This window comes from Martes martes (assembly GCF_963455335.1).
Source record: "Martes martes genome assembly, chromosome: 4".
Lineage (NCBI taxonomy): Eukaryota > Metazoa > Chordata > Mammalia > Carnivora > Mustelidae > Martes > Martes martes.
Window position 1 is genome coordinate 109,327,852 of NC_137891.1, and position 27,866 is coordinate 109,355,717.

Sequence of the window (27,866 nt, forward strand, 5' to 3'; positions counted from 1 at the left end):
GTGTTTTAAGGCAGCTGTTTATGGATTAAATTGCATAATAAAGACTATAACACACATGGCTTTTATCAGAAACTCTTTACATCGGAAACTCTTTCTCAGGTTCTCTGGGGCTACTCGCTATCATTATGAGAACTACTGCAGAAATGAAATAATGATACCCATAGGCTGGGCTTTGGAGAAAGTCAGACCTGTGTAAGAGTCCTGACTCTGGATTTCACAAACTGGGAGGCAAGCCCTGACATTATCATACACTATTAAGATTTTAGAATGAAGTAGAAGAGAAAACTGGCAATCACCTTAGAAGATTTTTATTAACTTCTTAATGACCACCAGGATTACAAAAATAGGAAATAAAAGATTTCAAACCTGAAACAGAAGGAAATTTTGTGTCTTAGTATTTTTATCTTTAAAATGAGAATAACAATAGTACCTACTCCATGGGGTTCTTAGAAAGATATAGTGATTTAATATTTATATCTACCTTATCGAGTGATTATGGAGACGAAGTGAGTTATTTTTTAAAAATGTATAAAATAGACCTAGCATATAGTTAACTCTTACATAAGTATTTACTCAATAAATTAAACCAAATATAAACTTTTTTTCACTAAAGGTGTAAATTATTTACATAAGTTTGAAGAACAGTTATTTAAAAATGTATTTTTTCTAAACGTTAACGGCAGTAACTGGAGTATTACCAAAATTTTGGCTGTCTTTTTCATCCAATTTCAAATTAATCTGTTTCCAAGCAAAACAACAGCAAAGATCAAGGTACCTAACCATTTTCTCACTGGAAAAGGAAATCTAAGAGATACCAGGAAAGTGAATCAGCATTGCATTCCAATGTGATAATTGCTTTGATAAAGGAACCCACAGGGTGTTCCGGGAGATCAGAATGGCAAGAACCAGGGAGCTCCATGAGAGACACCTGAACTGAATTCTTTTTCTTTTCTTTTTTTTAAAGATTTTTATTTATTTATTTGACAGGCAGAGATCACAAGTAGGCAGAGAGGCAGGCAGAGAGAGAGGAAGAAGCAGGCTCCCCGCTGAGCAGAGAGCCCAATGCGGGGCTCGATCCCAGGACCCTGAGATCATGACCTGGGCCTAAGGCAGAGGCTTTAACCCACTGAGCCACCCAGGAGCCCCCTGAACTGAATTCTGAAGCAAACTTGAAGTGTAGTTTTTGAGGCAGGGAAAGAACATACTGGAATGCATAGAGTTGAAAAATGACTGATGTGCTCACAGAACAACAGGGTTCTAGAGTGGGGCAAGTGTTGCAGCTGGAACAGTAGGAATAAAGCAGGCAGGTGCCAGTGCTTGCAGATCATTTTGTGAGAAACTATCCCTTCAGGCAGGAAGATGTCATGATCTTTTAAAAAAAAACAAAAAAACAAAAAACAAAAAAAACTTGTGGAAAATGCATTTTTCTTTTACTTAGGGTAATCAGCATAGATTTTGATTAGGAATGAATATGTAAATTTAATTTAAATGTGTGCAGGGGTGTGTTTACTTTTCACTTTTTGAAAAGGGGAAGTGGCATCTTTTTTATGGAGGAAAACATTTAGATAAATTTGTGTCGGTTCCACACATGAAACTGAATAGTTCCAATAGGAAGAAAATCCAGATCTGGCTGTTGCTCTCCAAATCTGTTCTTCCAGCCCCTGAAATATTAGTCACTCTTGCACTTATAAAGAAGAAAAAAGAAATCTAGACAAACCTCTTTTGCATGAAGTAAGCTTCAGTAAACCCTTCCCTTCACCAGCACAAACTTAGAACGTAGTGGCTTTTTAATAAGTAACTTAGAGTTGAATTATTCCTAATATGCTCTGATACCTAGCTAGTTAAGATTTGGATAAATTTGTTTCTAAATTCTATCATTAGTAAATGATATAGCATTATTTTAAGGCCAAATATTTTCTTCCACTGTTATTTTAATGACGTAATGAGTCCCTTCAGCTCTGTGCTGTCACTCACCCATTATTTATTTGACGAAACCTGACCCTTCGTTCTTTTCAGTTTTTTGAACCACCAGATACTCAGAAGTGTATCCCATTTTTAAAACTCTTATTAAAACTTTTACGTTGATTTTTTTCATAAGACTTCTGGAGTTTTCAGGGAGAGGAAAGAGAATATGGGAGCATCATGGGTTTGTTTTTGCCTGATTTGATTCAAATGACCAAAGTAAAAAGAAAATTAAAATTACACAGGATATTGTAATTTTAGTTGCCAGTCAACATCAAAGTATGTTAATTTTTCAATTACATGTTATCCTTGCCCATTGCAAAAAAAAAAAAAAATTAGCAGTATAACATTGTATAAAGTTGAATCTATCTCAGATATTAGCCCACTGTGCTTAAGTAGGTTTACATATTTACACAGATATTTTTTCATAATCAACATATCACATAAATCTAGAAATCATATAATAAATAGCCTATTTTATGCATTGATGAAACCATTGGACTTTGTTTCTCTTTTATATCTTTATTAGAAATCAGACAGAATTGTGTCAGTATTGTTATTGTTGTTATATTATTCAGAAATTGCCTTCAAATAAGTCATGAAATATATGGCATTTTCCCTTTTAGAATTTACTGAAAACTTTACTTTTAGAGCATCTATGACTAATATATATTACCTTTTTGGTTATGTTTGTATAGGGGCTTCACTGATACTCATTTAAACATACAAGAGGTGTTTTAAAATTTGAGAAGGTAATTTGCACAGCATGAGGATATGTTATAAAGAATAATGTCTTTTTTCTAAGAAGCCTGAGAAGATCCTCAGTATAAATGAAAGAGTTCATGACACTAGTGGGGAAATGGTCCAGGTGAAATAAGATTATTGAGTAGCGGGAAAGCTATAATAAAAACTGTCAGTACTGTCACCCAGTTCCCTTTAAGGTCTGTAAAGGATCAAAGGTATATTGAGAGTCATCTAACAGTTGTTTGGAATGGGAAGGGAACCACAGTTGTGGTGAGCAACAATATGCTGCTTTCAAAAAAATACCTACAGCTTGTTGTAGTTAAATTAAAAATGGTATGTTGGACTATAAAATGTGTTGGGAGACTTGGGTTTTTGAAAATGGCTACATGCTAACTAAAGTGTAACTGTATTATAGATGTATGTAGTCACATGTATATAAACTTATTCAAATTAAAATGACATATAAATCAGGTAGTTTATTAATTATAAATTGCTACTTAAGGAAAGACCATATTGCAAGGGGAAAGTGCTACCCTACCCTGGAGGATAAGAAATTATTTGTTACCACCTCACCAAATGACAGCAACTGAAAAGAGGAAAGGAGAGCTTTTGGGTTTCAGCTTGGCTTAGAGGAGGGGAAGGTGCAACTGTCTTTGGTAGCCCCGAATCCAGGTTCATTCAACACCTCCTGCCTCCACCATGCTGCCTAAATTCGACCCCAGTGAACCATAGGTACACCAATGGGGAAGTCAGTGCCAGGTCTGTGCTGGCCTTGAAGATCGGCCCCCTACTCTGTGTCCAAAAAACTTTGGTGATGACATTGCCAAGGGAACTGGTGATTGGAAGAGTCCAGGGATTACAGTGAAACTGGCCATTCCAAACAGACAGGCCCAGATTTTTTTTTTTTTTAATTTAAGTTCAATTAGCCGACCTATAGTACATCATTAGTTTTAGATACAGTGTTCAGTGATTCATCAGTTGCATATAACACCCAATGTTCATTACATCACCCAGATTTTAAGTGGTACTTTCTGCTTCAACTCTGATTATCAAAGCCCTCAAGGAAACAACAAGAGACAGAAGCAGAAAAATATTTAATAACAGTGGAAATAATCACTTTTGATGATACCATCAATGTTGCCTGACAGATGCAGCACCAGTCTTTAACCAGAGAACCCTCTGGAACCATTAAAGAAATCCTATGGGCTGCAGCGTTGATGGCTGCTGTCCTCCATGACATCATAAATGACAGCAGTAGTGGCGCGGTAGAACACCCAGCTATTTACGAACTACAAAGGAAAATATTTCAATAAAGGTTCAATTGACAACACCCCCCTCCAAAAAAAAAAAAAAAAAGGAAAGAAAGAAAGAAAAAGAAAAGAGGAACTGAGAAATATGCCTAACACAGGCACTGGTACTAGGAGGTAATGTATGAAGCAGGAATGAAGGAAAGCATCTTTTATATCACATAGATTCCCATATTTAATAATTTGCATTCCTTAGTTATTTGCACAACTATAAGTTATACCTTTAATAAGGATATAGCCATTTTCAAACTTTGCAGTATATATATATGTGTGTGTGTGTGTGTGTGTGTGTGTGTATATATATATATATATTTTTTTTAAGATTTTATTTATTGACAGAGAAAAAGTGCAAGCAGGGGGAGCTGGAGAGAGAGAGCAGACTCAGGAAACGATCCCAAGACCCTGAGATCATGACCTGACCCAAAGGCAGGCACTTAACCAAGTGAGCCACCCTGGCGCCTCAAACTTTGCAGTGTATTGTTGCAGTATATTGTTGTAGCATCTTCTCTTGAAAGAAAGAGGAGAATCTAAGTTTGTGAGCAGCATCCTCAAATACCACAATTTACTCTCTTTGTGTAGTAAAATAGGACAGTATGTTTAGAATTTTTCAGAAGGTGACATGCCTGAAGTTTTTATGGAAATATTTTATTTGCTTGCAGGACAAGATGTACATGAGTTTGTGGCTTCTTATACTGTTGAGGTTTTTAGAGCATACTTTTTTTTTTAAATAAAAATATGTTTAAAAACCATCTAATACAACTGGCTCTTCCAAGGTTATATAAAATGTAATAAAATCAGCCTCCTAATTTTAGGAATTAGTGCCTCAGTGACTTCTGAGGTTATATAAGCCTTTGAAATCTTGTGACAATGTTTTCGTCTTGACTCGAGAAACTTCTCCTTGAGGAGACTTTTTACTCTTTTTTCTTAAACTAAAATTGGACTCCAGGAGAGAGGATACTGTAGCCTTTTTCTAGCTGTGACTTCTAAACTGCTTTTTTCTCAGTCTTCAAATTACTCTGGCAAGGAGGCAGTGATGTTGCGAAGACATAAGGTCAGTAGAACATCACCTTTTAAAACTCTAACCTGTCTTCATACGTGAATGGGATAGTCCTGGGTGTAAGATGGTAAATGTGTTCTAGTAGTTTCCTCAGCTGCCTTGGCCACTGGTCTTATTATGCTTCTGGGAGATTTCTGGAGCCTCAGTATTCTCCATGTGTGAAGTGGAGATAAAAGCCTTCTTACTAATTTTTAAGAGCCAGTTACATCTGAAAATAAAAAATGAGTATCAAAATGTAATGTAAGTCCTTCCATTCAATTCAAAGTATGCAAAAAGTGTAAAACATACTTTTTTAGCCATTCGTTTCTGAGAAAACCAGTTATTCTCTGGTATAGAGTACAGAAAGATTGTGGAAATGTTTTTAACTATGGTTTATTCCCAGATTCATGACCATGATCATCCAACAAGATATTTTGAGTATCACTTATATGAATTGTGTACTGTTTTAAATCTTGTTTGTTTTGAATTATTTTGAAGCACCCACATATGAATGGAAATTTCTAGTAGTTAAATAGTTCTATTTAAAAATTATGTTTTGGTATTAACCTATAAATTCGAATAAATATCAAAAGTCTTAAAACATGAACATCATTGGTTCACCAACACCAAGGCAGAATGGTGCACAGCATAAAAAATTCAGTCACTTTTCACAATGTTGCCATAGTTTCCCAACCCAGCAAAATAGAAGCTGGGCCAAGATGCATATTAGGAATATTCAAAATTAGTGCCAAATACCCCAGAGCTAGTAAGAATCTGTTGTGTAATCAGAGAAGCACAATCAGAAAGAATATAGGAAAGGCTATTAATCGAATATTGAGAGAAGTGGAGAGAATTATTAGAATCTGGGAGTTCAAAAAAAAAAAAAGAATCTGGGAATTCCTCTTGACTGTTTAATGTATCAGAACATTGAATTAGTCTCATCATGTTTTAAAGATACCAACCATCTTTCTTGGGTGCTTCTATTATGATGGGATCTGGTACAAGGATTGCAAGCTGTGGAACTCAAACTTGCGTTACACACTTCTAACAACCCATTTCCTTCTTCCTTTCTTTTTTTTTAAATTAACATATATTATTTGCTTCAAGGGTACAGGTCTGTGAATCATCAGTCTTATATAATTCACAGCACTTACCATAGCACATTTTTTTTTAAAGATTTTATTTATTTGAGAGACAGAGATAGAGCATGAGTGGGGAGGAGAGGGAGAAGTGGGCTCCCAGCTGAGCAAGGAGCCCGATGCAGGGCTCAATCCCAGCACCCTGGGACCATGACCTAAGACGAAGGCAGATGCTTAACCAACTGAGTCACCCAAGCACCCCTAGGCCCCCATTTCTTGATTTACATACCTTCCATTCAATTCTGTGCTGTTTCAGTAGAAATACTGCCAAACTGGGGTAGAATATTAGTCTGTGTATTTACTTATACTGGTGATTATAGGGTAGGGGAGTTAGAGCCTATTACCCCTCTGCTACATTTCAGTTAATTAGACCTTCCAGAGGAAGGTACTAAACATGAAAGGTCTGAGGCAATACAACATCAATATTAGGAAAATATCTTATTTTGTTTCCATGTAAATACTAACTTGCCCAATTCGATTACATCTAGACTAATACAGATTATACATAGTCTGATCAAACACTGCTAACTTGATTGAACCAAAGTCTAACAAAAGACCAAAAACAATGCAATATGATGTTTTAAGTTTTTCATATAGATTTTGTGTGATTTTTTTTAACTGAGGAAGAAATTGTTATTTAAACTCATAGACTGCAAAATTCTTTAACAAGCATAGGTTACAATTCCAACTACTCTGGATCCTTAACAATAAAAGCAGGCATCTGTTTTCAGATATGTGAAGAATGAAATGCTGTTCATTTCATGACTTACTATAATTTTTTCGGGTGTTATGCTGTAGAGTAAAACTGTCTAACCTCACTAATATTTGGAGAGAGGAATCATGGCTCTCTTTCCCTGGAGAAAGATCTGTATATCTCTAATAGTTTTTGTCCCTTAAATAGCAGTACTAAAGTTTTCATACATTTTTTATGGTCATGTTGAATCATGAAGGATTAACATTATTAAGGATTCTATATTTGCTTTTAATGAAATCCATTGTTATGCCCTCTATTAAATGTGGAAATGAAAAAAGTTTATCACTAGTAAAAAATCTAAGATGTTTCATTGCTTAAAAAATAATCTAATATTCTGCTTTTAGTATAAATATAATTATTTCAGGATTAAAATATTACATAATTGTTTACCTGAATTAACTTTTGGCTCTTAAAATGCATTTAAAAATAAACTGCATTATAACAGAGTAACTTTGAAACATAAAAGGGGAATTAAACAAATGAAGATAAAAACAAGTATAATTTAAATGTTACTTCTAAGGAAAAATTTATGTAGAACTGTGGTTTACAATAATTGTTGACATATTCCCCTAAGTACTGTGTCTGTGATTTTTCATGGTATCAATCATTTAAAGCAATTTAGGTAATAACATTCTGACATGCATTTCTGCTATTTTATTTACACCATTTGCCTACATCATTGTAATGCAGTACCTTTCTGATTTGGTACAGTAAATGCACTCTGTAATATCTATTATGTCATGGTCAAAGGATAATTTATTGTCAAATAGAAAAATAGGTCAACACTAATGTCACTTGATGATCAACCCTCCCCCTCCCCAAGTTTAATAAAACATCTCACCAGTATGCATTCCAGTGCAGTGGTTGATATTTTATTAGGACTACCTGGCTATAGCAGTAGTGTAATTACTGAGCTGTCAGAGTGATAAGTGGGATTAATGGCAGCCTGATGCACTTTAGTCTGCAGAGCGCTTAGAGAATTGCAAGATGGTATTATTATCAGAGTCTGCCCATTCTGGCATATTCATGGCACCAAAGGAAAAAAAAAAGAATGCTACAATTCAGGTTTGCATTGCCCTGCCTCATTAACATCTGACATTTCCAACAGCTGTTATTTGTGAACTAGCTCAATAATAAAAAGGGACTTATTTGGTAAAGAGGCTTAATAACCACAACTAAAAATCCTTACATTGTCAGTGCTGTTAAGTGAATCTGTTTATGTTGAATTTAAGATTTCTTTAGAAGAACAGGGAAATACACTATGCATTAATTTGGCTCATTCATATCTGCTTATAACTTTATAACAATATAACTATTTTTTAATTGCCTTATTGTTCAAGATGGGTATTAGAAAAAAGAAAGCAGAAAACTTGTGACTTCATTAGGGATAAGCAGAATCTATATATCTATATGGTGTGTATATATATACACATATACAGATATACATACACACATGTATATATAGACATAAATATATACACACTCATACACATATGGAACAAATAAGTACATTTGTTGCTTTATTACTGAGAATTTCCAAATATTTTTAAAACTGTTGAAATGACGTTTTTAATAAATTAGAAGTTATTTAAGATGGCATATTATTTGCAGATTTTTTAACTATTTTATTTTACTACCTCAGAGGAAATCATTTCAGATCACTAATAATGTTCAACATATTTATCCATGTGGACATAACACATATAATATCACCTCATTTCAACATCATAGACCAAATTGACCATGTATTATGCTCTGTTGCACTGTTGTGCAGTGTATGCTGCTAACTATACTTTCAAGAAGTTCTTTTTGAACTCAGTGACAATGTGTTAGGAGAAAAAATCATGAGTATGAGAAGATAGGAATTCAGCTAAATGATAGATGTGAATCTAACAATGGCATTTAGAGGAATGATAGGGGAGAGGTTTAATGACTACATTTCAGGGAGGACAATTGATTATGAAAAGCCTTCAGTACTCATTGTGTAAAATTTAATTTAGAGAGAAGGCTAAGGGCACAAACCAGAGAAAAGAGATCAGATTTAAAAACAAGATATTAATTAGGTGCTGAGAAATTGGTTCAGACAATGAAGAGGACTCTCCTACTCACAAAAGAATGACAAGGAGACTGGTATTGTTTTCTCAAAGGAAATGAAGCAAGGTCTTTACACATGGAAGTAGATAGAAAATGAGCTAGCTAGTCACCTTTGTCACTGAGCAGTGTAGGATTCATTCTTAATGAAATTCTTGGAGAATTCTGGTCTTCTGACAAATTTGACAATGGTATATCTTAAGTTTTAGATCTCCAGCCTAATTCTCTACTCCTATTCTCACTGTGTGCCTGACCAACCTGGATTAGTTTACGTACCTTGTCATGTTCTCCAGGCCTAGGCACATATTGGGTCATTATATTGAGTGACCTTGCACTCCAAATCCCACCCTTTGCCATTTCCCTGAGGCCCATTCATTCTTCAATGTTCTGTTTGAGTAGTACTCTTCCCAAAGAGCTTTGCCTGCCTCTTTCCCTCCAGCACTACCATTCCTCTTAAATGCTCCCTTCCAATAATATTTTCACCCAAATTCACATTGACAACGACAGTTGCCTTTTATATATGTCAACTTCCTCCAAACTGCAAGGTACATGAAAGCAGGACTTGTGTCTTGTTTATCAATTTTATATCCTCATATCCCAGGTTCTGCCATGTAGTAGGGACTCATTAGATATTTATTAAACGAATAAATAAATAAATAAATAAATAACTCACATTGATGTGAAAATTAAGGACCATTCTAGCCTGCGGTTTCAGTCCTGATGTAGTAATTATAGAATTGTGATTCTTGCTGTGTAGATCCAACCATATATATCAGAATCACCTCAAAGACCCCCCCAAATACAGATTCTCAGGCCAATAACTCAAACTCAGGAGGGGTTTCCCTGTGGAAACTGTGACATTTATCAAGCTGATTCTTGGGCACACTAAAGTTTGATCATATCTCTGGTTGGTTCCCCAGGAAGCAGATTTTGAAGTGAGATTAGTATGCAGGAAGTTTATTAGAAGGTGAATATTTTTACATGAGTGAAGGAATCAGGATTGGACAGCTAGCCATGATAAAGGCTGCAGTGGTGGGGAGGATGTGGAGAAAGGGGAACCCTCTTACACTATTGGTGGGAATGCAAGTTTGTGCAGCCACTCTGGAAAACAGTGTGGAGATTCCTTAAGAAATTATAAATAGAGCTACCCCATGACCCTGCAATTGCACTACTGGGTATTTACCCCAAAGATACAGATGTAGTGAAAAGAAGGGCCGTCTGTACCCTATGTTCATGGCAGCAATGGCCATAGTTGCCAAACTGTGGAAAGAACCAAGATTCCCTTCAACGGACAAATGGATAAAGAAGATATGGTCCATATATACTATGGAGTATTATGCCTCCATCAGAAAGGATGAATATCCAACTTTTATATCAACATGGACGGGACTGGAAGAAATTATGCTGAGTGAAATAAGTCAAGCAGAGAGTCAATTATCATATGGTTTCACTTGTGGAGCATAAGGAATAACACGGGGGACATTGGGAGATGGAGAGAAGTGGTGAGTTGAGCAAAATTGGAGGGGGAGACAAACCATGAGAGACTATGGACTCTGAGAAATAAACTGAGGGTTTGGGAGGGGATGAGGGTGGGGGGTTGGGTGAGCCTGGTGGTGGGTATTAAGGAGGGCATGTATAGCATGGAGCACTGGCTGTGGTACATAAACAATGAATTTTGGAACACTGGGGAAAAAAAAAAAAGGCTGCAGTGGGTCTTTGCAGACTTGTTCGCCAAGTCTGGGCAAGGGTACTGGGCCTCTAACCTCTTCATTGACCCGCAGTTGGAAGCAGGCTGCAATGGGAAAGGGGACACGACCTTGGTTGAACCTGTTCTTTTTGGCTGAAGGTAGAGCAGCAGGGGAATAAATGCTTTATTCTGGAATGGGGTGGATTTGAACTATGCATGAAGCGTGTACTACAAAGCCCAGTGGCCATGCGAATAGTTTGTAGGTTAAAAAACATAAAGTTGGAGGGAGGTAGAGCTGATGGGAGGTAAAGAAAGAGGAAGAGAGGAAAGGTGGGAGACAAAGTGGGAGGGATGAAGGGAGGGGAAAAGGAAGTTACAAGTGGTAAAATGAGAGAGACTTTGCTTGTTTGCTTTGTATTTTTATTATAATTGTAGCATAAAGGCATACAAAACTTTTATATTAAAAGACTGTATTCTCTAAGTGTTGTCAGTTTAGGAGAGCAAAATAATACTGGTTTAGTAAAAGAATAAGTGATGTATCTTAAATAAGTATGGTTCTCTTAATCTCTAGGAGGAACACCGAAAGGATGGGCAGTTAGTCCGAGTGGTGGTATTTTATACATCTCAGAAGGTGTACAAAAAATGAAACACAGATGCTCTTTGTTTCCTACTTAAAAAAAGATTTTTTACCTAAAAAATAGCACTATTTTATTTGTCCTTACTAGACGCTAACTCTGAATGGGTATCAGATAGAGAATATATAGAATATTATCTCAGTTACCTTAGAGTTTCTTTAATCTGGTCATTTTATTCCTTAGGTGCCTGAAATGTGCAGATGCCCCCTGTCAGAAGAGCTGTCCCACCAATCTAGATATCAAATCATTCATCACAAGTATTGCAAACAAGGTAAATTCAGATTTAGCTCTGCAAATGAAAATAACAGCACTGATCTTGGTATCTATGATATGTGATTAAAGCATAAAGCTTGTCTTAGTAAATTAGGTTAAGCTATTAAAGATATGATTTCTAGAGGCATGTAAAAATGTACATTTTGTTAATCTCTTCCGAGTTGTGGTATAATTATTACAAAAATGCATATTCATTGTTTATTGATTTAAAAATTAGTTTTTGTTAAAATTAATGATTTTTAAATCCAAGACACTCATTGAATAGATTGATTGTAGTTTAAGCTTGCTAAATGCTTATAGATAGGAACTGTCATTGATTAGCAAAACACATTTCAAATTTGTGAAATATTTTTGTTTTAAAATGTGTTTTGGTATTAAGTCTGGCAAACTGAGACACATCAAAGAAATGGACTTTCCCTGTTGCTAAAATTCAGTTAATTTGTTCAAGATGTGGAATAAATTGTAGAGACTAGATAGAGTTATAACCAAAAAACCCTCAAGACTAAAAAATACAAAACAGACTTTTAAGAGCATGAGTAGAACAAAAGGAATTTTAATATATTTTTTAAACCAGTGTGAAACTAAGCCCAGTTTTTCATTCACTAAGTGAATTTTGACTGATTGAATAATTAATTAATAGTATCTTTTGTTTGTGAAACAAGTATTGTGAGCTCATAGCCAAGTGTTTGATGCTTTACGAAATGGGCAAAAGCTGAAGGAAGTCTTCCCTAAAGGATGTAGAAAATCCTTCTTTTCAGTGTTTGACACTTATGTTCTAAAATGCTATACAAATCCAATAAGTACTACTTCACCAACCAGCTACCTTTTTTTTAAAGATCATTTCTCAATGTCAGTTATTCAAAAAAATATTTCAGGGGAAAATGGTACATTTACATAGTTTTTGGATTTTGAAAGAATTAATGTTATTACTTAGATATATGTTATGGTATTAATCTACATGGATATATTAATTATATTTAATATATTATTATTTATAAATATATTTATTTTATTTAAGTCTAGATTAAATTTTTAGATTAACCACTTATTGGGAACCCAGGGAAAATTATTTATGAAAGAAAGACAGCATCTGTCTTACAAGGTTGTGGTATAAATGAAATGATACTTGTGTGTGACCATCCCTAACATAGTGATTATTTAACAAATATTTTGTTGATGTGGAGTTATTAATTTCCCTCTACATTCAGTATGGTGCATATTATACAAGGGATTACTATTTTTGTAGCTGGTATTATTTATTGAGTAGCTGCTATGTACCAAACATAGTGACATGTATTGGGTTCCTGTTATGGCCCTGCCTTGTAGGAGTTCATAATTTGTGAGCAGAAACAGATACATTAAGAAAAAAAAAAAAAAAAAGACTCCCTAACCATATTGAATGTGGCTGATGCTGCAATCCATGCAATCCAGGAAGAGTATTCTGCATGGGCAAAGGCAGCAACATGAGTGTGTACATGACAAGTTTGGGCAAATGTAGTAACTCCAGTGTGGCTAGGGTAGGGCCTAGATTACAGAAAACAGAATGATGGAAAAGAGACAAAGCAATTAGACTGGGATTCAGTTGTGAAAATATTGTCATTCTATGCTCAATATTTGAGACTTAATCCCATCCATAAAGATCACCAATTTCTTTATATTTGTTTTATAATTAAGAAGATGATTGCTAGGAAGGGATCTCATTTATTAACTTTATGGTAATCTCAAACATCTATCATCACAAGACCTTTGTCTTATATGTGAAAATAATTCATTATGTTAAATCTTGTTTGTTTACTAATGACTTCATAGGAATGGGATGAAACCAAATGTCCAAAGTTTGAAGTCTGATGTGTTTTGACTAAAATTATTTCCACACTTAACTTCATGCATGAGGAGATGTTACAGTTATAATCCATCTTAGCTAAATGTTCCCTAGATATTCCAAAGTTCTCTAGTGATAATTAGGATTCTAATTAGTGTATACCCCATTCATTTAAGGTCTATACAAATTTATAGGAAAAAATAAAAGACCTAAAGGGAATAATGGTATTCTTTGAGAAGTTTATAAAATGTCTAAGCAAGATCAGAATCACCTCTATTTAGGAAAACTTCCTGTTTCATTAATTTGTCTGTATTCCTTACTGCCTAATGATGTGATTTGCTTAGCTATTTTTATTTAAACAGATTTTTATTTGAAGAGAATATATTTGGAGACCTTTAATTGAAAATGTGATCTTTTGCCAGGCATTTAGGGAACTCTATCATTAAATAGTGTTTTGTCGAAGAACACTGAAGTAATCATAAAAGGTCAGAGATTCTTGTTCTTTAAAGCCTGCAGCTTTTTAGATATTTACCAGCTGTGTACAATGTAGGCTGTCCCACATTGCTCTGCCAATGGACCTCAACTCAGGAGGGGGATTCTTTCCAGGTTGAGAGGGTAATTGAATCGCCAGACTCAATGAGCCTTGTGCCTCTTTGAGAAAAGGATGTCACTTGTATTGTATTGTGTTAGGTTTCTGTGATTCAGGGAGTTTAGGCCAATAGTTCCATTCTTTATTTTCTTACAAACTGGATTACAGCTCTAGTTTTCAAAGGTACACTCAATTCTATTGTACCCCCTCAGTCAGTTTTTTTCTGTTTCGTTCATGCAGGCTGTTGTTTGCAATTGTATCTCTCAATCGGAAGTACATGTTTCAGAGTCATCAAACTGTGAATACTGGGTTCTGTTTCCTGATAGCTTTCCTTTGGGGGAAAAAAAAAAAAACAGTACTTTATATCAGAATGAGTGAGACCAATCTATAAATGTAGCGAAAAAGAATGACTTTTTAAAAATGTTCCTTTGTTTCGTGATACTTTATTTTAAACAATAGAGTTGCTTTCTCTTTTCAAATGTTTCTGTCGAATTGTAAAGCATTGATTTTTCCACTGATTTGTATATTATACAGAATCTGTGTGTCCAGATTTGTGTGGCTTTTATACCTAGAAAAATAATACTACATATTAGAGGAAAGCTGACTAAATGATGCAATGGAAAAAACAAAACAAAACAAAACTCTTCTTTATGATAGATCCCCATGGAAAGTATGAGTAGAAGTCAGGGAAGGAACAAATGTCACCAGCAGAATTCATTTGATAACTATGGGCAACAATATTTTTATTTAAAAGAAGTCATCTCAATATATGAGCATGTATATATGTGTGTGTACACATGTACACACACATGCATATTCCTGACACAAGTGTTACAAAGCAGAAGCGTTATCAATAGTTTTACTTCATCCTCCTTTTGAGTTTGCTTTTCAATTATAATGGCTAAGTGGTTTAATACCTTTATCAAGTAAAACGTTGATCATTTCCAGAATAATTTCCTGAAAACATAGCTCTAATTATATCACTGCTTTGTTCAAAAAATGTCAGTGGCTTCCCAGGGCCTAGAAATCAGTGTCCAAATACATTGCCTATTATGTAAGCCTGTTGAGCTTTTCCCCACTATCATGACAGAGAAATAAGGGGATGAAAAAAAAAATAGGAGGCCCACAAATTACTACCCATTAGTATTTGAAAATATGAATATTTTAGATATGTAAAATAAAAAGGTGGAGATAAGGTTTCTTTAGGTGTGCAAGGCTAGTTTCCTCACTTGTTTTGCTAAACAAGAACTATGAGTACCTTTGTCCTAAGAGGACTGTTAGAAACTTACTTACACACTGCCATAAAACGATGCTCAAGAGAACACAGCTTTTAAAAACTCTGTTATGCTTTTAGAGGGCAAACAATTAGAGCTGAATATGCCATTTGGCTTAAATAAATAGTTCTGAATTCATGTGTTAATTTCATTTACAGTTGAGATGCCAGTATTTGAGTAATGTGAAAAATGTATTTTTCTAGGACTGAGTGAATTCAAATTTTTACAACTCCTTTATGGTATGGGTCTGTGTTATTTAGGATGTTAATTTGAGTGGGTCTTCTGGTAGGGAGTAAAGTACTATACATCAAATTAGCTCATCCCTAAGTCAGAAAATACTGTTTTATGTATATTAACCTTATCCTTTTAAAACTTGTAAGATAATATTGTTATGCTTTATTAGTCTATATTGGATTAGCTTTATTCACATTTTTGCCAATTTTCTTCTTTTTTTTTTCATTTTGGAATTGCCATGGGAAAGTGGTTTAGTTTTGCTTATACTGATACTATTGGAAAATTAACAGAAACCTAATTAATGCTCATTTGAGTGTTACATGTCTTTGGAGGGGGGCTTTTTTTTTTTTTTTTTTTGCTTTTTTTTGTTTGTTTTTTAAAAGATTTTATTTGTTTGTTTATTTATTTATTTATTTATTTGATAGAGAGACAGAGAGATCACAAGTAGGCAGAGGGGCAGGCAGAGGGAGAGGGGGAAGCCCAATGCAGGGCTTGATGCGGGGCTAGATGCGGGGCTCGATCCCAGGAACCTGAGACCATGACCAGAGCCGAAGGCAGAGGCTTAACCTACTGAGCCACCCAGGTGCCCCAGGAGGGGGGTGTTTTAAAGAACTTTTTATCTTTCGTGTTCCACTAAACAGTGATTTATCTATGTTTGGATATCTATCTGTCTTTCTTTCTTTCTTTCTTTTTTTTTTTTTTTTTAAGATTTTATTTATTTATTTGAGAAAGTGACTGAGAGAGTACATGAGCAGGGGGAGAGGGAGAAGAAGAGGGAGAAACAGTCTCCTGCTGAGCAGGGAGCCCAAGATGGGGCTTGATCGCAGGACCCTGGGATCATGAGGTGAGCCGAAGACAGACTCTTAACTGACTGAGACACTCAAACCTATGTTTGGATTTCTTTTTGTTTATCCTGCTTAGTTTTCACTGTAGTTGTTGAATCTGTGCACTGATGACTTCCATCATTTGGGGGAATTTCTCATTGACTCTCTATCATCTCCTTATGGAACTCTTAATTAGATATATGTTAAACCTTTTTACTTTATTCTCCATAACTTAACTTATCTTTTATGGTTTTTGTATTTTTAAAAAACTCATCTAGCTTTTAAGTCATTTTCCAAGCCTGTCCTTAAATACATAAAAATACTCATTTTTATGCTTTGGGAGTTCCACTAAAGTTTCTATCTGTCTGATTATACTGTTGGTAGTGTCTACTGGTTCCACCCATCTACCCACCCTTCCTTCCTTCCTTCATTCCCCTCTCCCTCCCTCCTTCCCTCCCTCCCTCTCTCTGTCTCTTTCTTCTTTTTTCTTTTCTCTCCTTTCTTTCTTCCTTTCTTCCTTTCTTTCCGTTTCCTTCTCTTCCACTCTCCTCTTCTCTCCTCTCCTCTCCTCTCCCCTCCCCTCTCTTCTCCTTTCCTCTTCTTTTCTCTTTTTTTTTCCTTTTCTTTCTTTCTTTCTTTCTTTCTTTCTTTCTTTCTTTCTTTCTTTCTTTCTTTCTTTGTTTCTTTCTTTCTTTTTCTTTGTTTTCTTTCCTTTCTTTCCTTCCTTTCTTTCATTCTTTCTTTCCTCTGCTTTTCTTTAAAGCTTTATATGTAGAAATTTTGTGGAGAATGCAATGAATACAATTTTCTTTACAAGGGTTTTGTATCTGTTATGTTCTTGGAGGACAATATTCTCCTGGTTTACTTACCAAATGTAAAGTGATTACACTTATTTTTCTCTCTTATTGCCTTGTCATTTTCAGTCTTGGACATGGCAGCTCAAGAATACATTCAGATGACTTTTTAAAAATATTTTAGCTATAATTTTACCTTTTACACTTGATCTTAGCCAAAAGGCCGAGAAGTGATATATAATTTTACCTTTTAAAATCTAATCTAACAGCAGATAATTATTTCTTAATACATGTATAAAAGTATAATAATTACTAAAGATTTAATGGATAGTCTAGATTGATTAAAACCCAGATTGACAAATACTGAAATAGTAATTGGGAAGCTATATGGAAGAAAGAAACCTTTGAAGAATAAGACAAAAAGATTTGCCACATCAGATCTTAAACTCACTGTAAAGCTTCCATAATCAACATGTACTGTTGGTACAAGAATACACATTTTCTGGAGCAGATGAAAGTCTGTAAAGAGGACCAAGTAAATAAGAGAACATAATATGTAATGAAGAGTGCCTTTCAATTTAGTGGAAAATGATGGGTTCTTTGAAAAATCATTCAGGTATAATTTTGAATTTACTTTTAGAATCCCTCATTAGGGTCTCCTGGGTGGCTCAGTGAGTTAAGCCTCTGCCTTTGGCTCAGGTCATGATCTCAGGGTCCTGGGATCCAGTGACACATCAGGCTCTCTGCTTGGCAGGGAGCCTGCTCCCCCCCAGCCCCGCCTGCCTCTCTGCCTACTTGTGATCTCTGTCTGTCAAATAAATAAATAAAATCTTTTAAAATAATTTGGAAGCTATAAATTATGTGAGAACAAATTTTAATGCACACATTTTTAAATGAAAGCTAACGTAACTTGAAATGATTTTTTTTTTTTTACCATACATTAACTTACCTATTATCAAAGTGTTCCTGGATATTTAAATAATAACCTAATCCAGTAAACACATAGGCAAAGGTCATAAACATTACACAAGAGGTAATGCAGATGACTGACTACCATATTAGAGATGTCTTAGTTCAGTATTAGCCAGAGATATATATATATCAAAAGATGGGACACCACTTTTCTCTCATCAGATTGTTGAAGTTAAGAAGTTTAGTAACCTCCTATGCTCTTCAGCTGGAAGGAAACAATAAGCGTCACATAGTAGAAATTTATTTGTAAATTACAAATATATATACCATTGTGCCAATTGTGCTTTATTATGTGCTCTTCCTAGAAAAATAAAAATGCCACCATGTAATGGTATATGTACACTATATTTTATTGTAGCAATTGTAGCATCATTTGAAGTGGCAGATACCTGAAACAACTATAGTGCCCATCATTATGAAAACTGCTAAGTCTATTTATATTATGTATTATATGTTGTATATTACTTATTACTTATTATATTTTTATTACTTATTATATTTTAATATTTATGTTATAGAATGTTATGAGGTTATTCTTAAAAATGTATTATTATTTATTGACCTAGAGGGGAATCGTGATTAAGTGAAAAAAGTAAGTTGCATATTAATATGAATAACATATTATCTTTACAAAAAATCTGATTTATATATGAGGAAATATGGCATAGAAGGATATAATTTAACTTTAGTTTCCTCATTTGGTTGAGGTGAAGGAAGGGTGAAGAGAAGTTAATAACATTTTTGTTAGAAAAATGAGTATGTACTTCTATAATGAGTATGTATATTTTTCTACAATGAGTATGTATATTTTTAAGTAAACATAATAAGTTAAAGTCACTAGTAACATGATATAATAAAGCAGAGAGGTTACAGAGGTTACAGAGTAGCATGTGACAGACCATATTCTAAGTTGGTTTTTCTTCTTTTTTTTTCCTTTGGTGTAAAGAGTGAAAGATCCAGACTTTCTCTCTTTTCTCTAAATGACTAATAATTTCAAATCTGCTAAATAATACATTTTTTTCCACTGTCCTAAAATGCCACATTTATCATATATTTAATCCTATATTTATTTAGGTATATTTTCAAATGCTCTATTTGTCCTACCAATCTATATATCTTTGACAGGATCAAGGTGTTTTAATTACTATACTGTGTAGTGTACTTTATCATTGACTAAAGCCATTTCCCTGATATTATATTTATTTTCAGAATATCCTTTTGTCTGCTTATATGAAAAAAAAGCTCTGCAAAATAATTATTGAACACTGTGTTCATACTATAATAAAATAATAATTTAAAATTATTAATGAAAATGTATGCCCATTTCGCCTCATTCATTTATCAGTTGATATAACATTAACTGCATATTCCAGAATTCAGTCGTTAATTTTAATATATAACTTCCTAGTGTTGAATCTGGCAAATGATAGGATACTAAATTTACTAGTGTTAAAGGACTGGAATATTATTTTCAAAATGTCCCATCTTCTTTAATGTATTCTGCTGAAAAAGATAAATGGATGTTACGTTGTCTATTGAATCATTAATGCTTATGTAAAAATCTATCTTGTTTCTGTTTTGTAATATATATCTTCAGGCCTTTAAATGGTTACATTTTTACTTTTAATCACAGCTAACAGAATGTATAATAGTAACTGCTTTTCTTCATATTTGTTTCAAAATTTGAACATTTAGTTCTGGAAAACCTTCTGTAACTCAAAGCACTGTTAGTCAATTTATTACAAAATCTAAGTGATATAAAACCTAAAAATAATGTCAGTTTAACTAACTGATAGAAGATTTTCATTATACAACTTAAGCCAATTTTATATTGGCTCCAACCCACTGAGCCACCCAGGCACCCCCTAGAATATTTTTTTAATATTAACAGGTAAAAACAAACGTAACAGAATTTGGATGAATGGCATTTTCATCTATCTAGCTATCTTGTCAGTTAGAAAGGTAATTTGAAACCCATCAAGGCTAAGCAATTTATCCCAGATCCCATAACTACTTGATAGAATAAATAAATTTCTTGATTTTTTCTGGTGTGCTATTGTCCACATAACACTACACAATCTATATGAATAATTTATGTATATAATGAGTCATTATTAAACTATAAAGTGTATATAATATAAATGTAAAATATATATGTAAAATAGAAAATATAAGTCATAAAATATAGTGGATATTATATTTATATATACATATAAGCAACATATTTTCTTTTTTTTTTTAAAGATTTTATTTATTTATTTGACAGACAGAGATCACAAGTAGGCAGAGAAGCAGGCGGTGGTGGGGGGGGGTGTGTTGGAGCAGGCCCCCTGCTGAGTAGAGAGCAGACTCATGACCTGAGCTGAAGGCAGAGGCTTTAATCCACTGAGCCACCCAAGTGTCCCAAGCAACATATTTTCTATCATGACAATTTTGTAAGTGCTGTCAATATTTAAATGGTGGGTAAAATTTATAACAGTATTTTTTAAAAATTTTTTATATTTTTATTTAAATTTTTTAATTTAAGATTTTTTATTTAAATTTTTTGAAGTTCTTAAAATTTTTTATTGAAATTCAATTGTTAACATATACTGTATTATTATTTTCAGGGGTAGAATTTAGTGATTCATCAGTTGCGTATAACGCCCAGTGCTCATTATATAAAATGCCCCCCTTAATGCCCTTCACCTGATTATCCTATCCTCCCAACTTCCTCCCCTCCAGCAACAGTAAACTTCATCTTAAGGAAATTTGGGTTTAGTTTTCTAAAAATTGGCAAAGTGAAAAATTTAGGTAAATTATTATTATCAAAACTAGTTTTACTTTTGAAAGTAGTAATGGGTTTAAATTAATGTACTCAGAATGGAGAGTTTTCTGGTAAATTTATTTGTACCCATTGTGCAAATAGTGGCTGACAGCTGGTTTTATGAGCCACAATATAATAATATAGTATGGTAGACACTGCAGCACCCTGTCAATTAAGAAATCTCACATCCTTGTCAGTGAAGAGCAAACTCTCACAAAATAATCTGATGTTATTTTGTTTGAAAAGAAGAAAATAGAAGTGTTATAGTCTAGTTCTAATAACATAACTAATGAAATTTTGTCTTTATTATTAATTGTCTTATACATACAACTTTTTACAGCAGTCATTGGATTTGTTGTTTTAAAATCTTGTTTGAGATAAGGTTATTTATTTTTCTTCGTATAGTTTTTGCTTCTTTCTTGCTATCTTTCTTATTGTGCTTCCTAATATGAATTTTCCTTAATAAACTTTAAAATCTTAAACTCTCAGGATTAACATTATAAGAAAAAATTTTTTAGCTAGAAAAAGCCTAGGGGGAATGTGATGCTGACTTAAATTTGTTAAATCTGTTCTATGCTGTCTAATGTACTAGGCATGCTGTCTGTGTCAAGTTTCCTAGTTCAGCATCTCAAGGCCATATTAAAAAAAAATTGTTTTCTACAAGAATAATTTTTTCCTTACACATTCATAGTTCTAAAAGTCTAATCACATTGTGCAAAACTTTTCTAAAATTTAGTGTGTCTGAGATTTGAAGGGAGGGTTTTCCGAGTAAAACCAGGCAAACATATTCTGTATCCATTTGTCCCCAGAAGAGTGAGTACTGTGAGGGCAGGAGTTTTTGTGTGTCCTATGAATGATAGGTTCCCACTCTCCTTTGCCAAATGTCTGAAGACCAGTGGGTTGTTTACTGAGAGTTGGTGATAGCTTGAGAGTGTTCCCTATGCCTTTATTTTCTATATGTGCTATTAGGGACATTTTCTATTAAATTAATGTACATTAGCACACTCACCATTAGACAGCTCAGTCTAGAAGTATAAGTGGTGTTAATTCACCCTTCTCACACTTGCAAACTTATTGAACTTTCCCAAGTATTTTTTTTTAAATGCAGCAGATTGGAGTTTATCTTGGAAGGGTGCTTCCATCTGTGAAAACTCTCATTGGAAAAAGCAAGAACACTTTAAAATAAATCCACCAGCTGTTTTGATAATGTTGTGGTGATATGAAGGCCTGAATATGATAGGACTATTGGTTAAATTCGTTATAACATATGAGACGTTAGCTGGCTTGTGAGATTTTCATGTTTCTTGATAATGACTTTAAAACCATTAAATTGTATAGAGATGACACTAATGCAATTTCAAGTTACAACTTTAAAAATAAAAAGCAAAGAATAAAAGTTAAAGTTGTCTTAGGATTAACCCACATGGAAATGGCACATATTGTAGCTTCAAACAAGCTTTTAAAAATCCCATTGAGTAATAGAAAATTCAACACCTGCAAAATGTGGGTAAGTTAATGGACTAGAGAACATTCAATGCATGTTCTTTTGTGTTGATATAAAAAAACAAATATATCAAACCATTTGTGTTTTAGATTTTTGCTTAAAGAAGGAGTAAAAGTCCTCATAAAACAAATATGTGCACAAAAGTTCAGATATTTAATTTTTATTCCTCCTAACATGACTTGGTACATTTTTCTTCACACATTAGAAAACTAAAATACTTGTGAATGATTGAATAACCTGAAGAAACCAGGTGAAGTGACTGTGTATTTTCTAGAAGGAGACTACTGGGTTGTCTTTAAAGTACCCTTCTAAATTTAAATTTTATAGCCTTTGCTTTTAGAAAGGTTTAAAAGCTCACAGAATAGGAGTCAAACCTCTTGTTTAGAAGGAGAACTCAAGAAATCTCTCCACTTACTATGAGAGAAAAAAAATTGATATTGATCTTGACAGTCTTGATGAGAACAGTTGAGGAGGTGTTCCCTTTCTAATAGGTTTCTGAATGTCTTTGACTCTGAGTACCCAGCTTCCTACACAGTAATCTATCATTTCTTCAGAGTTATTTGTGAGAGGTAGAGTGCAAAGGTGATTTCTGAATCATTGTTTGATGTTGGCTCAGACCATTTTCAAAACCATTTTTGTGTATTCTGTGATATATGCTGATGCATTCCTTTTTTTAATGTATCATCGTGTCTTCTTCACTTTTCCTGTTTTTCCACTCTATTTCTGAGAGTTTCCATAGCATTTATACAATAATCTTTGCAATTAGTCCTTTAATACTAGCACATTTCTATGAAAAAGCTTCAGTTAGATACTAAACCCTTAGATTGGTAGTCAAATTTTTCCATAATTTGTTCCAAGCACATTAAAAATATATCTTCTAGTCATCATTTCCTAAGTGAATCAGTGAACATCTCTAGCCAGTTGGCCAAGTCATTATGCCAAGACATATTCTGAAGTTTCTTGATTTTTCACTCGTGTCAATCCAGGATAACTCAGATGCCATTTCCTCTCATCCCTTAGTCCTGTCACTTCAGAAACACTTTATTACCACACATTTGAAGCAGATTCTGAACCTCATTCTGAAGTGACTTTTCACTCTGATACCAAAATGTTTTGATGTCAGGGAGATTTCCTCCCCTCCCTTCCTTTCCCTTCCCTTCATTTCCCTTCCCCTCCGTTACCCTTCCCTTCCTTTTTTTAAGTCCATTGAGCTTTTATTTAAGAAACATTCAGTAATTTTAGGTAATTTTTAAGTACTTTTAAAAAAATGTTATAGTCTCCTACAATTTTATTTTGGTGTAAGAGTTATACTTGGAATCATGAGATTGTTGAATAAAACTAGACAGTTTTATTGTCAGTGATATATTGTGATAGATCAGACCTTGTAGTTTGACAACTATAGCAAATCATGAACCATAAGTGTAATTCTAAATGTTTATTTTATTTTATTTTTTTAAACATGTATTTATTTCTTATGTCATCTTTTTAGGTACAATCTTGAAACTCAATTTGTGGGTCATAAGATAATCAGTGTTCTTGTGGAAAGATCCTTAATTGTTTAATTAGATTATATTTCTATGCTACTCCCCTCCCCCAAATATCCTGAAAAATAATCTACAATTGACATTTCTTTCCTCACGATGGTGTTTTTATGTTACAAGGAGTCTTCTAATTATGTAATTAGATCATTTAGGCAGTGTGTCAGTCATTAAATATTTGTTAATCAATCATGTCAGATGTTACTATGATGTCAAGTAGGAGGAAAGAATAGTGACAATGACTTTGAGATTTTCTCTAGCAGTTATTAAATGGTTAGTTGCAGGTGCTGAGCAAGGGGATCAATGGACTTAAGCAGGAACAAAGGATGTTTCCTAAGGAATAGACTGGTAATTTAGTTAGTAATTGTTCATTATGAATGTTATTAAGTAAAATTATTCAAAAACAGAAAATAAGGCCAAGGGATAAGGCTGTATCTGTTTACTATTATCATACTAAATTAACATTTTTAAAATAAATGCATGATGACACTTAAGCATTATTTAATTTTGAAGGAAAAAGAACCATTGGTTGACTATTCAATATTAACTAAAAGTTTGACTGTGAGTACAACATCCATTCATGATAAAACCCTCAGCAAGTATATTTAGAAGGAACATACCTCAACATAATAAAGACCTTGTGTGAAAAACCCACAACTGGCATCATACTCAATGGAGAAAAACTGAGAACTTCTCCCTTAAGGTCAGGAGCAAGGCAAGGAGTCCACTCTTACCACTTTCATTCAACATAGTACTGGAAGTCATAGCCACAGAAATCAGACAAGAAAAAGGAATAAAAGCATCGCATTGGTAAGAAAGAAGTCAAACTTTTCACTATTTGCAGATGAAATGATACTATATATAGAAAGCTCTAAACACTCCACCAAAAAACTACTAGAACTGATAAATGAATTCAGTAAAGTCAAAGGAGACAAATTTAATATATAGAAATCCATTGCATTTCTGTACACTAATAATGAAGCACAGTAGACAAATTAGGAAAAACTCCCGTTTATAATTATACCAAAAATAATAAAATGCCTAGGCATAAACTTAATCAAATCAAGGGGGTGAAAAACCTATAATCTGAAAGCTATAAAACATTGATGAAAGAAACTGAATGACACAAACAAATGGAAAGACATTATATGCTCATGGATTGGAAGAAGAAATGTTGTTAAAATGCCAATACTACCCAAAGCAATATACACATTTAATGTAATCCCTATTAAAATAACAACAGCATTTTTCATAGAACTAGAACAAACAATCTAAAATTTGTATGGGATCCCAAAGACCCCAAATAACTAAGGCAGTCTTGACAAAGAACAAAGCTGGAGGTATCACATTTCAGTATTGTAAGTTATATTACAAAGATGTATTTTTTAAATGTAAAGTTTTTATTAAAATTCCAGTTAACTAATGTACAATGTAATATTAGTTTCAGGTGTACAATTTAGTGATTCAACACTTCCATACAACACCTGGTGCTCATCACAAGTGTACTCTTTAATCCCCATCACCAATTTAACCCATCTCCCCACCAAGCTCCCCTCTGGTAACCATCAGTTTATTCTTTATAATTAAGAGTCTGTTTCTTGGTTTGCTTCTCTCTCTCTCTCTCTCTCTCTTTCTTTGCTAGTGTGTTTCTTAAATTCCACATGTGAGTGAAATCATATGTATTTGTATCTCTCCAACTGACTTAGTTCACTTAACATAATACTCTCCAGCCACATGAGTGACAATGAGCATCATTTCATGTGTCTGTTGGCCATCTAGATATATTTGGAAAACATTTCTCTTTATGTCTTATGCACATTTTTAATTGGATTATTCATTTTTTGGGGTGTTGAGATTTATAAGTTCTTTACAGATTTTGGATACTAACCCTTTATCAGATAATGCCATTTGCAAATATCTTCTCTCATTCTGTAGGTTGCCTTTTAGTTTTGTTGGTTATTTCCTTCTGTGCAGAAGCTTTTTATTTTGCTGAAGTCCTGATAGTTTATTTTTTATTTTGTTTTCCTTGACTCATGAGACCTATCTAGTAAGAATTTGGTATGGCCGATGTTAAAGAGGTTACTGCTGTGTACTCTAAGATTTTAATGGTTTCAAGTCTCATTTTTAGATCTTTCATCTGCTTTGAATTTATTTTTGTATATGCCGTAAAAAGTGGTCCAGTTTCTTTCTTTCTTCCTTCCTTCCTTTCTTTCTTTCTTTCTTTTTAAAAGATTTTATTTATTTGACAGAGAGACAGAAAGAGAGAGCTCAAGCATGGGGAGGAGCAGAGGGAAAGGGAGAAATAGGCTCCCCACTGAGCAGAGAGCCTCACACAGGGGTCCATCCTAGAACCCCAGATTGTGATGTGAACTGAAGGCAGATGCTTAACCAGCTGAGCCACCCGAGCACCTCTGGTCCAGTTTCATTCTTCTGCATGTTGCTGCCCAGTTTTCCCAACACCATTTGTTGAAGAGACTTTTTTTTTTTCCCATTGGATATTCTTTCCTGTTTTATCAAAGATTAATTGACCATATAATTGTGGGTTCATTACTGGGTTTTCTATACTGTTCTATTGATCTGTGTGTCTTTTTTTGTGCCAGTACCATATTGTCTTGATCACTACAGCTTTCTGTTACAGCTTGATGTCCAGAATTATGACTGCAGCTTTGCTTTCCTTTTTCAAGATTGCTTTGGCTCTTCAGGTTCTTTTGTGGTCTCATACAATTTTTTTTTTTAATGTTATGTTAGTCACCATATAGTACATCATTAATTTTTGATGCAGAGTTCCAAGACTCATTGTTTATGTATGACATCCAGTGCCCCATGCAATACATGCCCTCCTTAGTACCTGTCACCAGGCAAACCCTTCTCCTCCCCCAACTAAAACCCTCAGTTTGTTTCTCAGAATCCGCAGTCTCCCATGATTTGTCTCCCCCTCCAATTCCCCCCCCTTCATTTTTCTCTTCCTTCTCCTAGTGTCCTACATGCTATTCCTTATGTTCCACAAGTAAGTGAAACCATATGATAATTGACTTTCTCTGCTTGATTTATTTCACATGGCATAATCTCAGCCAGTCCCATCCATGTTGATGCAAAAATTGGGTATCCATCATTTCTAATGGCTGAGTAATATTCCATTGTGTATATAGACCACATCTTCTTTATCCATTTGTCTGTTGAAGGGCATCTTGGCTCTTTCCACAGTTTGGCTACTGTTGGCATTGCTCCTATGAACATTGGGGTGCATATGGCCCTTCTTTTCACTACATCTGTATCTTTGGGGTAAATACCCAGTGGTGCAATTGCAGGGTATAGGGTAGTTTTCTTTTTTTAATTTTCTGAGGAACGTCCACACTGTTTTCCAAAGTGGCTGCCCCAACTTGCATTTCCACCAACAGTGTGAGAGGATTCCCCTTTCTCCACATCCTCTCCAACATTTGTTGTTTCTTGCCATGTTAATTGTTGCCATTCTAACTGGTGTAAGGTGGTATCTCAATGTGGTTTTGATTTGAATCTCCCTGATGGCTAAGGATGATGAATATTCTTTCATGTGTCTGTTAACCATTTGTATGTCTTCATTGGAGAAGCATCTGTTCATGTCTTCTGCCCACTTTTTGACTTGATTGTCTGTTTTTTGGGTGTTGAGTTTGAGAAGTTCTTTTTAGATCTTGGACATCAGTCCTTTGTCTGTAGTGTCATTTGCAAATATCTTCCCCCATTCTGTGGGTTGCCTCTTTGTTTTGTTGACTCTTTCCTTTGCTGTGGAGAAGCTTTTTATCTTGATGAAGTCCCAAAAATTCGTTTTCACTTATTGGCCACAACATCTTCTTTCAAGTCATGTCTCCAAGGTTCCATACAAATTTTAAGACTATTTTTCCTAG

General features: G+C 34.2%; 1 protein-coding gene across 1 annotated transcript in view; it reads left to right on the forward strand.

Annotated features, from left to right (window-relative positions):
* The window catches only part of DPYD (dihydropyrimidine dehydrogenase), an 842,461-nt gene that overhangs the window by 174,056 nt on the left and 640,539 nt on the right, over positions 1 to 27,866 (forward strand). The window contains exon 4 of the mRNA XM_080800117.1: positions 11,539 to 11,626. Coding sequence (XP_080656243.1) covers positions 11,539 to 11,626 — 88 coding nt within the window. The remainder of the gene's footprint in view (positions 1 to 11,538; positions 11,627 to 27,866) is intronic.